Source organism: Aquarana catesbeiana, linkage group LG04 (genome assembly GCF_042186555.1).
Source record: "Aquarana catesbeiana isolate 2022-GZ linkage group LG04, ASM4218655v1, whole genome shotgun sequence".
Taxonomy (NCBI): domain Eukaryota; kingdom Metazoa; phylum Chordata; class Amphibia; order Anura; family Ranidae; genus Aquarana; species Aquarana catesbeiana.
In genome coordinates, this window is record NC_133327.1 from 515,812,740 (window position 1) to 515,827,258 (window position 14,519).

Consider the following 14,519-nt stretch of genomic DNA (forward strand, 5'->3'; position numbering starts at 1 on the left):
GGTAAAATAAAGAAACAACTTTGGGCACCTATGCCAATTGAACCACCGTTTTTTTTTTTTTCTAGACCCCTGACTTACAAGTTCTCCTTGTGCTTTCATGGGTTTCTCTGCACTCCAAAAGACAATCTTGTTAGGTTAGTTGGCTTATGCCTAGATTTGCTCCAGTATGAGTGGATGTCTGGATGTGAGATCCTTGAGAGCGGGGACTGATCCAAATGTACAAGTATGCAAAAGTTCTGTGTAAATTGTTGGCACTATTTAAATGCTTATATAATATTTGTACATGTTTGTCAGATAACCCCCCCACTAGGCTCAAACACATACTTGAAATTCTAAAATGAGGCTTGAATTCGCTATGGTGCACAATACCATTAATAATTTTAATAACAGTTCTACAAGTATGCATATTAAACAGATGATCACAACATACATACGTGTATACAGTGGTTTCAATGGCACATGTCACTGCAACTATAAAGCTGGGTTCACACTAGTGCGAATTGGATGCGGTTTCCCCGCATCTAATTCGCATGACAGGAGATTGTGAACGGCTCTCCATGGAGCCGGTTCACATATCTCCATTGCGGCTGTGGAGTGGCTTGCACAGAGTCCTGTGAATCTTTGGCTCCATTTAAGGGCCAAATTCAGGCTAAAATTAATCCCTGAAACAAAACAGGGACACATCGGACTCCTGCTGTGAGCCGCATCCAGCTGAGATGTGAACCTAGCCTAAAATAAAAAAAAATGATGGATATGAGGAGTAGTGAAAGTAATATTTCTGATCATGTTTGTCAGCATAGATAACTCACAGTGCCAATTTACAATGCTCAGCTTAGGCATAATTTAAAGACTGTGCGCTCGCACAAAATCTGTAGCTCATTTACAGCATGTTTAAGAAAAAAATCAACTCCCCACATAAAACAAGATGTATACAACTCAGGCACTGGTGGATCAGTTATGTACAATCAGGGAATTGCCTCTGCAGACATAAAACAGCTTTAGTGTTCAAGCGACACGCGAGAACATTGAACTTGTGTTTTAAGCTGCATCTGGAAATGTTAAACACAAGTACAAAAGAGAAAGTCTGAAAAAGCAAGATGTAACATTCATACAGAGAACCCACTAAACAATCCAACTGTCAATGCATTTAAAGAGAAAGGAAAGGTGAAGACACATTTTTGTGTTGTAGAGTAACTGGTTAAGTTGAAAAATAATATATTATATTGTCCAGTGAATTCAACCTTGTGCGTCAGGGCAAAAAAATTGTTGCTGTAATTCATGTACAATTCTACTTGTTTCACCTCTGTAAGTTTATAAAAATATGTTTTGATCTTAGCAGAAACACACTTGGCTCCAAATGTCCTATTGGGTAGACAAATTGTCTTTTGCTAATCTACAGACTCTCTCCCCCTTTGCTCATCTCCACAACATAGAGATGTTTCTTAGTCCAGAGTGAACAGGACAGCTCTTAATTTCTGTTAGGGTCACACTTCGTAGACAGACACAACAAAACCATTTTAATGCTATATTTAATTTTGCAATATGATTAGTCACTGAACGTAATAAATAAGGTCAAGCCATGCATTCCAACAAACAAATCATGTGCTAGCAAAAATCTTTTTTTTATTCCCTTGCACATAATTGGTATTCAAAATGAGCACGGGTTCATTTTATTTACTAACTTCTCCTTTTCAAGGTGAACATTCACTTTGCCACACAAAGCCTCTACTACGTTAGTAAATCAACCCCTGTGATTTTAGTGGCAATTAGCATTTTTTTTTGTATCAGTGCATAACATTAGGCCTTTACAATTTCAGCAATAATTCCTATATATTTATAGGACCACAGGGAATGAATGAAATGTTCTTATGTTTGGGAGCCAGCCAAGAGAGATTCCAGCATCAGCGCTAAATACTGTAAATTAGATAATGAAGGCTATAGGCTGTCAGCATGGAACACAGATAAGGCCACAGACAAACAGCTCAATACTGCTGATCACAATATGTTCAACAGATTGATCCTGAGTACATCTTAATACAATCAAGGTAGGTACAATCAAACAGTAAATCAGTGGACTTGCAAAAATAGGGAATTTCAATTTGCACACTGCACTCACCTTTCCATACTATATCATGTATTTCTTTGTTAGGGTCCATTCACACTGTTCATTGTGGTAATGCACATTCCATTTTGAATGTCATCCAATGCACCCGCCATTGGCTTGTGATGTGCTGCAAAAACTGCAGGTACTTTTTTGAAGTAAAAAACCCCACAGTTGTATGGATCCTGGGAGAGTTGTGAAAAAGGTGCCTATATCATATTAAATGAGGGGAGCTGCTTCCAAAACTTTATATAATACTGTAGGTACTTTTTGTTGTTCAATCTTGTGCACTGGTAGCCTATTCAATACTAATAAATTGCCTTGATGCAAAGGAGTTGATTTCCTAAAGTCAAATTTTCTGTGCAATTTTGCATGTGCAGTTGCTCCAGAGCTTATTAAACAAGGGGAAGCTCTGCTGGCTTCTGTCATCCAATCATGTGCAACAAAAATGCAATTTTTTTCCCTTGCATGTGAGTGGTTGTTCTTTGTAAAGTGAAGCTTTACCTCATTTACTAAGCTCTGGGGCAACTGCACTTGCAGAGTGCCACTGCAATTTAAAAAATGCAGTTGATTTGCCTTTAGTAAATCAACTCCAACTTGTGATGTTAACACATCACACCAAGACAAACAGATGTGAATGGGCTTTTATTGTGGAATTCCGCTAAATACACACTCTTATGTTTTTCTGCCATTTAGCCATTCCGGTCTGGGTATGGATGATGTGGTACACCACAGCACCCGCCCAGTAGGTCCCTCACTCCACGCATGGGGGCTGTTCACGCCATTCCATGACGTGTCCGGCATTCTTTGATTGGTTTTGTTGAGCTAGGTTTTCCTGGTTGCTGTGACTCCAGACGTGGGCCGTGAGCCGCCGACGCGGGACAGCATCGCCATTACGTCACGTCTGGTGTGCTGTCATATGACGTCACCATGCCCCATCCGGCATCCATGTGACGCCAGACATCCTTTTTCCATCAGGAAGTCGTGGCGGAGGTGCTTTCGCGACAGGGACTCAGGGGGCACTCTTTGATCGTGAGCTCCTCCCCACGCCACCACTAGGATTGGTCCATGTGATCTCCATCAACCCCATAAAATGATGTCCGTTCCAACATCATTTTAGGCTGCACACCCAGGTCAGACGGGACTACACCTGAACTGAGCCCTAACCAAGGTAATCCTTTTGGAACTATCCCGTTATGCTGGGGGGGGGGGGGTATTACTACTACATATATATAGATACTGAAAGATAGGTACCATCACAGGGGTGCATATTTATGCATATCACTCCGTGACCTGATGGTGTCCTTTTTTATGTTCCCCCTCCATAGGCCCCTTTAACTTTCATCTGGGCACACAGACTCCAAACATCTGAAGTTAGCCATTTCTGACCTCTAGCCCTCTCCTGTTCCTGTATTATCCAGAAACAAGCTAGGTATGTATGCTCCGAACAGACACTTATATAGGAATTTCAATGCAAAGGTCCCTCATTTTGGTACGAACACTATACTTATATCCCCCCTTTTTTGTCTCTAGCGATATTTTTCGCTTTGGCCATACGTGGGGTATTCCCATTGGTGCTCGAGTTGGAACGCCCTCTGTGAGTGACCATCCTGGGCCATGGGTTGCCTCTCCTGGGTGTACCCATTTCTCTGGACCCGAACTGGTTGGCTTAAGGCAGCAGCATTTTTTCCAAATGTTTTAACGCAAGATCACTGATTTTTTATACAAGTTTCATTGTCATTGGATTCACACAAATTGTTTGACTGAATTTTTGATGTTATGCTTGTTTCAAAATGCGTATATTCTTATACCTGTCTTTTATCAATTATAGACGTATTTACGTCCTGTGTCTAACCACCTACCCCTGAAGAAGAGAACAAATATCGCTAACTCGAAACGCGTTCGTTCATCTCTGTTGCTTTATTTATCCAACAGAGCAGTGGTTGTCTCCAACTGTATTGTATCTTTTCATATCTTTGTATTTGCATCCTGTACACTCTTTGCATTGTATATCCTACTTTTAACCTTTTTCAAATAAAATAATATTTTTATATTCATAGTCTTGATCTGTAGAAGAGTACTGCCCCTTAAAGTCCAATTTAGATGAAAACTTCCCCTGTTTGCAATGTATCCAGTTTAGGGATGTGGGCAATAACTCTTTCTTTTTGGACAATAAGCACCATTTAGTAATTTCAATGAATGGCACTCTTCTCATCCCCAGTTCAGTTTTATTGATTGCTAGATCACCTCTCTGCTAAATGAACAGAGGAGATGTGTCAGCTTTATTTCTTAATTGACAAGCTGAAGGAAAAAAAGGAGACATTGGATTATCAACTGCTGATAAAGGAAACACATTTGTAACCCACCTGGCTGTGCAGTGTTGCAGACGTGTATAAATCACAAGACTGGGTGAACACGATAAAAAAAATCCTTTGGATGATAACAGTATATACAGTATACTGCATATGTATTTAAAAAAAGTATAACTTTAATGAACGTCTGCTTTAAAGTGGTTGTACACCCTGTACAACCACTTTTACCTACAGGTAAGCCTATATTAAGGCTTACCCGTAGGTGCTGTAAATATCTCCTAAACCTCCACGGTTTAGGAGATATTTACAATAAAGCCGTGCGCCGATGTTTACGGCATAAAAAAAAAAAAAACATATATATAGTCCAGCGCTCAGGATATTGTTAAGAAGCAAACTGCGACAAGCATAAAAGTTTTTGGTTGTTTTAATAAACCAGTAATGAGCCAATAATAAACAATGGTCTAAAATAACAGTAATAACTGCTAATGAAACCAGGTTCAGAAGTCCTGTTGTGGAAAAGAACGCATTGTTGCAAAAAAACACAATAACACAGTATATAAAAAAAGTTAAAAACCAAAGTCTCTTGATAGTATTAAAATTCAATCAAACATCAATAAGGGGACAGGAGCATTGAACAGCAGGAGGCTAACACAGGAGATCCATCCAATGAAGACCTACAGAGACCACTGGGTGAAGTAATAAAAGCAACACTTCGTCTCAAAGCAGGTGACAATAGGCAAGATGATGGGGGTAAGCCAAGAGTACTCACAGCCAGGTAGAAGTGCTCAAAGCTGCCTCATACAATGGGAAAGTTAGCGCCATGTAGATGGATTCACTGGCTCAGGTGGATGATGAGGTGGCCGCGGTGTGGAAGTGTGAAGCTCCGCACTTTTATTACTTCACCCAGTGGTCTCTGTAGGTCTTCATTGGATGGATCTCCTGTGTTAGCCTCCTGCTGTTCAATGCTCCTGTCCCCTTATTGATGTTTAGTTGAATTTTAATACTATCAAGAGACTTTGGTTTTTAACTTTTTTTATATACTGTGTTATTGTGTTTTTTTGCAACAATGCGTTCTTTTCCACAACAGGACTTCTGAACCTGGTTTCATTAGCAGTTATTACTGTTATTTTAGACCATTGTTTATTATTGGCTTATTACTGGTTTATTAAAACACCCAAAAACTTTTATGCTTGTCGCAGTTTGCTTCTTAACAATATCCTGAGCGCTGGACTATATATATGTTTTTTTTCCTGATCTGTTTCCACCAGTTACAGTTTGTCTGGCAGCACGGGTTATTATTTTTTATTTTTATTTTTTATTTTGTACTTTTTGGTTTCCTCTTTCACTTTTGTGTATGTATTATGCAAAGTATATATTCACATTGTCCTAATAGATGGCATAGTTAACATATCTATTTTACATGTTTTGTTTTAAACTCTCTGGGTGGCCCACCACTGGCGCTGGGTTACTTTTCTGTGTTTTTTTTTTATGTTTACGGCATATGTGCACTTTAGAAAGGGCAGATCGTGCCGTTTCTAAAGGGAGCATGCGCGGGAGTGACATCACACGACTCTGGCCAGTCACAGAGCCGGAGTTCGCAGCCCCGGAAGGAAGAGGGGTGAAGATGGACACTCGCTGCTAGTGGGGACAGCGGTGACATCACAGGCTTCAGTTTCAGGTAAGTGACACATAATGGGCTACTATGCGATGCATAGTAGCCCATTATGCTTTACCTTTGCAGGGAAATAAAGAAGAAGTAAAACCCATCAGGGTTTACTTCCTCTTTAAGAATGTTTACCAAAAAGTAACAGAAAATAATTCAGTGGGCTCAAAAAGAGTTAATGAAACGCCTTATATCACATTCAAGTATATACACCATCACAGCAAATGCTACTTTCAGAGGCAGAATGGCAAAAAAAAAAAAAACTATTGGAAAGGCTGAGCTGTGTGCTTTTAATAGATAATCACATCCCATTCCACTTCCATTTACTACAATGATGAATAACCTTGTTAAATTACTACAAAAAAGTCTGAAATTAATAAAACTATAATATGTCCGCTCAGTACTTTTTGCCCAGAGTTTGCATTTGTTGTTTGCAAAGTAGCACACTGTATAATGAGATTTGTAATGCCCGAGTCAAAAAAGCAGAACAGGCTTAATCAAAATTTGGTTAACTCTTCAGAATAAAATTTCACTAGCCCTCATCAAATTCATATTGCTTTCTCTTGTGGTACTTTCAACTTTGCAAGTCTATGTCTGGAATACAAACACAGAGTTTCGCCAAAAATCTATTTATAGCAGTTCTTCGCTTGATGCTGAGGAAATACTACAAATTAGTATTACCCTTCACCAAAGGGGGGCAATTCTCAAAAAGGAAAGGGTATACAGAGATCTCTTCTAAATGTCTGCAAGTAATACTCAATGAAAAACTGTTTCAAGACAGTATTTTAATTTTGTTTCATATAGGTGTGAAACCAAGACCACAAACCTCTCAGAATATTATTAAATAATACTGAAAACTACTGCTCACTATTAATCAATTTTTTTAGAGTGTTTAAACTCACGTATATTAAATACCTGACTGGTTTAAAGACAAACATTTTTTATTACAACTGGGTGTCTAAATAAAACAAATGTTCTAAGGACAGGTAAAAGCCAGCTATACATGGATCAAAATTCAGCTGCTTCAACAGGATGGGCAAATTTCAATCCATGTATGGGCAGGGAGATTGTATAGAAGTTGATCTACCAATTCACTTCTGTACAACTGCCATGTCCGATTTTCCCCACTAGATCAGCTCTGCAGGCTAAACCTTGCGTCACTGATCAGTGTATGGTGACAATGGGTTAGCCTCTCTTCTGCCACAATACAATAACTCAGCACTGAGGATTCCCTCATCCACTGCGAATGTGTGGATGGGGAAATGGGTCAGGTTTTTGTTCATTCTAGAACAAAAAAACTGATTCCTTCATGGGCTGCCAAAAAATTGTGTGATCCACAATAAAAGAAATATAGAAGGACTATGTCTAGTAAGAAAGGTCATAATTCTTTAGATACTTTCCCAAACCTTACTTGACAATATCCAGTTCTAACTGACTGACACTGGAATATTTTTCAACAAATAAAAAGACTGAAGGTTCTAAAGTGGCCTATTCTCCTGCCCTATCTGCACCTAATTTTCTTTATAGTAAAACATTAAAATGTTCTCATTAATAAAAACAGTATTTTTTATTTAGCATTGCATAAACATTGAGGATAATGTATTTAAAGTACCCTTTATAAAAAAAAAAAAAACATCAGTCAAACCTCCCTGGCCCCCTACCTAATTAAGGTTGAAGGCTCCAAGGCAACATTACAGGCCTGTCTAATATGTGGCAAAGTCTGGCAAACAATTCTCTTAGGCACTGTAGAGGAGTGACCAGTCTGGAAGTTGCAACCCTCAGCGATGTTGATGCAGCGAGGCGGAGAAAGGACATATCCATGTGAAGAATTAGGCATAGCCTTCAATCTTCTATTATAATTAGAATCATAAGCCAGGAACTTGCTCTCAGTAAAGAGAGGTTGTCCATCACCTAAGTACACTAGCAAAAAATTGAGGATTGATGGGAGTGGGAGGTGTTACAGTATATAGGCTGTCCTAAAAACTATGTTTACCAGCGTCCTTACCTGAAGGTGGCAGCATATAACCTGTGGTCAAGACCTAAAGGAACCTGTACTGTACAATAAAGAAATCGGGTTTTGACTTGCACAAAAGTGTGACTACATTGATTTTCAAAAGTTTACTAATAAAAAGATTAAAGGAAACCTGCACTATTACCTAAGTAAAAGACCCTGACACATATACAATTATTAATGCAAATTCCTAATGTTTATGCAGTGTTTTTATGTGGCGTTACCATTTTACAGGTGGCTAGCCTGTATGGGTCCCAGTTCTTTGAGAACATACCATGGATCCAGAAGTCCTCATTTGCCTGCTTCTAGTCTCCAGCTAGCAAAAAGAGTGAGGGGCTCTATAAAATGCTTCTTAATACTCCCTGAGAGACAATCAGACAAAGAGCAAAAGAATCTGCTTTTATTCAACAGTAGACACTAAAGCCTGTCAACATCCTGCATCTGCATAGGCAATGAATTAGCCATTACACGATGCAATTTAACTGCTAAGCTGTCAATTCCCTTAGAAAGCAGAGGAAACCTACTTGAAACCTATTTTAGAACTATCAAACCTATTTTAGAACCATCAGGATATCTACATATGTAACACATAGGGGTTTATTTACTAAAGGCAAATCCACTCTGCACTGCAAGTGCACTTTTAAGTGCACCTGGAAATGCAGTCACTGTAGATCTGAGGGGGAAATAAAAAAACAGCATTTTTGTTTGTACATGATTAGATGATAGAAACCAGCAGAGCTTCCCCACATTTCAGATCTTCCCTTCAGAACTACAGCGACTGCACTTCCAAGTGAACTTGCAGGGCACTTGTAGTGCGAAGTGGATTTGCCTTTAAAAGACATTCCAAGAACAAGGATATTGTGGATATGTAGGCCACTTACAATATTTAATTTGACTGAAGAAATAAAGATTATAAAAAGTACTTTTTCCTACAAAAGGTAATTTACTAGAAGAGGTAGAGGCTGTGATTGTTTGATTGTAAAAAGTGATTGTACTTAGCAAATTTAATGTTAGTAAATAAGGTTAACCTACATTCATTTTGAACACTCAATTATGTGCAAGGGAATTTTTTTTTTTTTTTAAACTGAATTTTTCTAGGCTAGCCTGGGTAGTCAAAGTAAACACTTTCCTAAATTTACCAATTAACAGCCTCTAGTTCTTTAGTAAATCAACCTCACTGAGTATTTGAAGCCAAGCTTCTGACACTTACCTTGCAGAAGTCATACTGTTGTTGTACAGTGGGAACATCTCCACCAACAGGCATTTGCTTTTTTATCTCTTCATTTCTGACATCTAACCAACCAATCAGTTCTTCCAAGGATTTTAGCAAGCGATTCCATTTATCAGCACTTGCCTCCAAGTGGGTTCTGCAGTGACACATATCAAAGGTCAAAAGTTAAACAGGTCTTCGCAGCTTGAAACAGGTTTTTGATGACCACCAGTCTTGGAGGTCTGGAAAAGTCTGGCTTGTAAAATTCAAAGACTGTTACAGTAACCTAAACTAAAGAGCTATAATTTCACAGTCTGTCTAGAGGACCCATCAGAATAGAAAAGGAAATCCAAAGACGTTAACTTCTGTACATCCATGGGTACAAGCGGCATACACACTTTGTTTATTTTGATACCTCAAAGCTAGCAAATAGTGAAATGGAAAGGACTCACATAAGAATGTTCAATTGGGACAAGTCAAACATTCTCCTACTGTAACTTCAGAGGAACTAGACTGCTTTGTATGAATCGGCCAACACAGTAAACATCTGTTGGTCAGGTAAGCATCTTTAAATATGTTACAGTGGGTGAAGAAAGACATCCAACTAAAACCCATAAGTGGTTAACTAACAAACAAAAGTAGAAACTCCACTTTACACCTGAGCAGCAAGTTGCCTTGAACTCTGTTTCAGCAGTTTCTCTTTCACAAAAATGTTGCATGGGAGAAACAAGGACAATTGATCATTTTTTTAAAGCTATCTCAGTACAGTAAACTGATCTCAGGATCATATAGGAGAAGGTACAAGTTGGACATATTGTAATTTCCTTTTGTGCTATTTAGACAACTATACACTTTATAGTTTTTACAGGGTAAATTCTTTCTTTGTGAAGTCTAATCAATGCTAACCGTTATACAGAGGTAGATCCTTCTTTTAGGGCACACTGGGCAATTGGCTCGCATGTGTTTAATGCTGGCATTTTTGAGTGCCTGGGAGGCACTGGTGCAGTATCTAGCTCTGCTGACTGCAGGCTGTCAAAGCCCATGACAGACTTAAATATGATGAGGCTGAATGCTGTACTGAAGGTTACTTAAAACAGAAGTTTGGGAATTGCAAAAAAAAAAATCATACTTACCCAGATGTTTACAGCACCAATTCCAGCTGCAGCTGTCCCCCATCGCCTCTAAGACCAAGAACTGAGCGTTCAAATACTGCTGATCGCTCAGTTCTCAGTCCTCAGGCTGCAGAGAGTCAGTGACTGTCAATCTATCAATCAATCGCTGAGAGGCTGAGACAGCTGCCAGTCCAGGCTTCTGGGCAGATCCAGAACATATAGTCGTTATCTTTTTCAGAGCCTAGACTGGCTCTGTGATGTTAGCCCGCTGTCTGCTGAAAGCGTGTCACAGGTGTGCAGAACTAACTGCACTCCTGTGACCCACAGGAGAAGTATAGCCAAAAAAGCTTTGGCCATACTTCTTGTTTAAACTAAGCCCAACACCGTTCTACAGTGTAAAGATAAGTGAAAGATTCTGTTTAACACCTTGACGCCAATAAAAAAGGAAACATTTCTACACTAAACGGCATTAAAGCTACTAAAAGTCATAACCTATTTAGTTTTCAAAAATTGCTAGCAGAGGATAAAAATGCACTGAGTGGCAGTAATGGGACACCATCCGGATGACACAATTTATACATTATGAAATACAGTACATCTATGTCCATTTCTAAATATCTGACTAGGGATAATGATCAGTAACAGCTACTCTTACCATTATTTGTGCATCACTATGTAACTAGCTGAACTTTATAAAGGAAAATTTTATCGCACATTCAAAACTGCTCTCAGCACTTTACCTCTCAGATTGAAAGGTGTCAAGACAGCCTTTGAATACATGGATTTTTTAGGCTTTAAAAGCTTCTCACTTTATGAATGAAAAAATTATAAATATCGATCCATTAAAGACGATATAACCAAGCTGAAAGGCCATATCTGTTGCTATTTCTGTCTGGGAACAGGAATTTCAATTTGTATTATGGTAGTAACAGCAGTCTATTTAACCATTTCTTAGCACTCCAGACTGCCAAATCAAGCAAACACAGACTCAGTAATCACACGTGTTATGATCCAAGTGCCATTTCTTTTGAAGGAGTAAATAGACAAAGGTGTTAAAAGCTTTAGAAAAAAAAAAGAGAAGGATATTGGATCTAGCCTATAATACAAACAAATATACTGGCCTTATTTATAACCCCCAGCCTTAAAATATGTTAGTCCTTACTACAACTCCTATTTGGGGCAGATTGGTGCAAACTAACAGGTCTAGGCAGAATTCTACAAAATGCAATACAAAGCTTATGCCTCTCAGTTCTCAGTTATACCCATTTCACACCACTGTGTTTCAATTGAGGTGCAATTTTTGGGCAGTGCATTTTAGGTGTCTTATACAATAGTGTATATGCATTTTACTTGTGTTACCATTAACAAAACAAACCACTGTCTCCTCTTTACTTCTCACTGAAGATATGGAATTTTATAGTTACATTATGGGAGGTGGGGCTTAATGACAACTTGGAGAGAAGTTTGGAGTTCATGTAAATCCTTTGCCTGAAATTCAAGGAAGCTCCACAGGTATCAATTTAGGGTAAATTCCCATGTTCATAAAAAAAACTAACTTTGAAAACCCTCCCCACTCCCTTGGTGCCTGATGCACATAGCTGGTCCTATCCTACTCTATTACCACCCCTGCTAATTGCTATAATGGCCATGTGACCATGCTGATCAATAGGGATCTTTATTTTGCTTTCATTCTTCAGGGACCTGGTTTCTTAGAAAAGAAGAAATTCTCCATAGTCAGCAGGGTCAAGTGGCAGCAAAACCGATCATGCGCGCCACTGCCTGTATTATGATACTGCGTGTAGCTGCAGGCTTTTAAAAAATGCATACTTACCTGCCCATGAGTTCTAGTGCTGCCTTCCTTGTATCCACAGTCTTGCCCGCTATTTTCTTTCCTGTGCCACAATCTTGGACAGCGGTCATTTCTTGATCACTCATCCAGTCCCCTTGATGAAGCGTCATTGCGCATGCGCAAGGCCAATAGACTGTAGGGAGATTGTCTTAAAGCCTCCTAGGATGTGCGACATGTATCTCAGGAAGCTGCTGGCAGGGCAGGTGGGCAGAAAGCTATGTCATTGTCATCTAGGTGAGGAAAAGAAGTGGGGCCGAGCAAGTTCGATTTTCTGGGTGATGGTCTACTATAAAGCCGGGTACACACCACTAGTTTTTTTTTTTTTCATTCAACCCAGCTGGTTGAACATAACAAAACTGTCAGCTCCGGTTGCAGCAGCTGTACTAACCATGCAAGGTTAGTTCAGTGATCTCCCTTGCTGAGGTGTTGTGTTCTGACAGGGGGACGACCTCCCCACCAGAACACTCCGACCAGTGCTCTCTACCATTGGCTGATAGCGCTTATCGGGAGTTGGTTGGTTGCTGGTTTTCCAGAATGCACACCCGACAGAAGCTGGCCAAACAGCCGTCTTCTGTTGGACAGGCCAACATACACACTGGCCGAATGTCGGCCATTTTTTTTTTTTAACCAGGCACTGTCTCCCAACATTCAGCCCATGTGTACCTGGTCTAAGGTCTGTCTGATTGAGAACAATAGGCTCTCAGTCTGTAATGTTATCGGTGCATGATTAGCCAAAGACAAAAAAGTGTTTTTACTGGAAAGAAAGTGATGACTCAAAAGTATGTTTTTTGGTATTGCTAATCTATGCCCTATTTAGGTAAAATTTGATTTTCAATGACATGTCCATTTTATTGACTAAACCTGAGAACAAAAAATGTAATATATTGTTGCTTACCAGATCCTAGATATGGTGGATACATTAATTTTCCTTTTTAAGCGAAGTACATATTTGCCAAGAAAAAAAATATCTTTATAAAGCCAGAATTCCAGTATTTTTGTACAGCAAGTTCCTGTCCACTAAACTAACATATCAAACAATGTTATAATCTCCCCAACTACCTTTTGTGAAGTACAAAAGAAAGCCTCTATATGTAACAGAAATGAGGACAGTTTGTAGACTTTTAGTCCAAATCAAGAAAGCAGCCTAGCTACAACTATAGCTCTCCATAGATTCCAGGGAGGAGTGTGGAAGTGTATTATTCACAAGAATAACAGGTGAAAATAAAGAAAGAAAAACCTGAATAAATGGAAGTTATTGTAGGCTCCACATCTAAGGTTGATAAGGGTACTATTGCATTTACCTGATATTGGATGACTTGGCCTTCAAATCATTCCAGCGCTGATTCATATCGTCTAGTCTATGCTGAAGTAATGCTGCTTCCTCTGAATTTCCCAAAGCCTTCACCATCTTCTGCCTGTTTCCATCAATGCTTTTGAAAATGTCATTATGGGCATCAATTTCTGCTTGAATATCCTGAAACAAAAATGACAGACACATTAGTATATAAGCCTACAGGACACTGAAGCAATAAAAAGTGTTCTGTTTTGCTAATTTACCTTATCAGCAAACGCAGAGGGGTACATTTTACGAAGAACTAAAATTACAATTTTATTTATAAGACTGACAATTATTATGGGTTATTACAGAGCAAAGACTTTTTTTTTTAGTTGGAGATAGAACCTATGCAAGGTTTTTAATTTGCTGTTTGTGTCCTGGCTAAGTTGGTTAACCCTCTCTTAATGTTCCTAGGACCATTGTTCCCAAGACAGAAATTGATGGGAAATATACATTTCAAAGTTGTCAACAGAACAGGATGTGAGGGTAAATCTTCCATTACTTGTTCTGGAGCCAGTTGTCTTAAGAGGGCAATTCCTCTCATATTGTAGCATTTTCCTCTCACTTCCGGTTGCATTTATGAGAAAGGAAGTGAAGGGAAATCTCCCTAACAGGACACAGACAACAAAACAATAAACTACCATGGTGTTAACCCTTTCTACCTTACCCAAAACTAGAAAAAAAAAAGTTTTGGCTATACACACACTTAATTCACATTATTTTTTTTTTCACAATGGTAAACAGTATGTGTTCTATCCTCTCTCACTCGGGTTTATGAAGATGGGGAAGGTTCTGAAATGCCTTATTTTTTACCTATTTTCTTCAGAGCTGCTGACAGGTTTCACATAATGTTCATATTTTGACCAAAGATATGGAAACTAAAGTAGGTTTGAATAACTTATTCTTATTTCCATTGTTGTTGTTA

General features: G+C 38.9%; 1 protein-coding gene across 10 annotated transcripts in view; it reads right to left on the reverse strand.

Moving 5' to 3' along the window:
- The window catches only part of UTRN (utrophin), a 1,071,426-nt gene that overhangs the window by 337,210 nt on the left and 719,697 nt on the right, over positions 1 to 14,519 (reverse strand). For all 10 annotated transcript variants that reach the window (XM_073627744.1, XM_073627752.1, XM_073627745.1 and 7 more), the window contains 2 exons: positions 13,560 to 13,732; positions 9,298 to 9,454 (listed from right to left, as the gene is read on the reverse strand). In XM_073627744.1, coding sequence (XP_073483845.1) covers positions 9,298 to 9,454; positions 13,560 to 13,732 — 330 coding nt within the window. The remainder of the gene's footprint in view (positions 1 to 9,297; positions 9,455 to 13,559; positions 13,733 to 14,519) is intronic.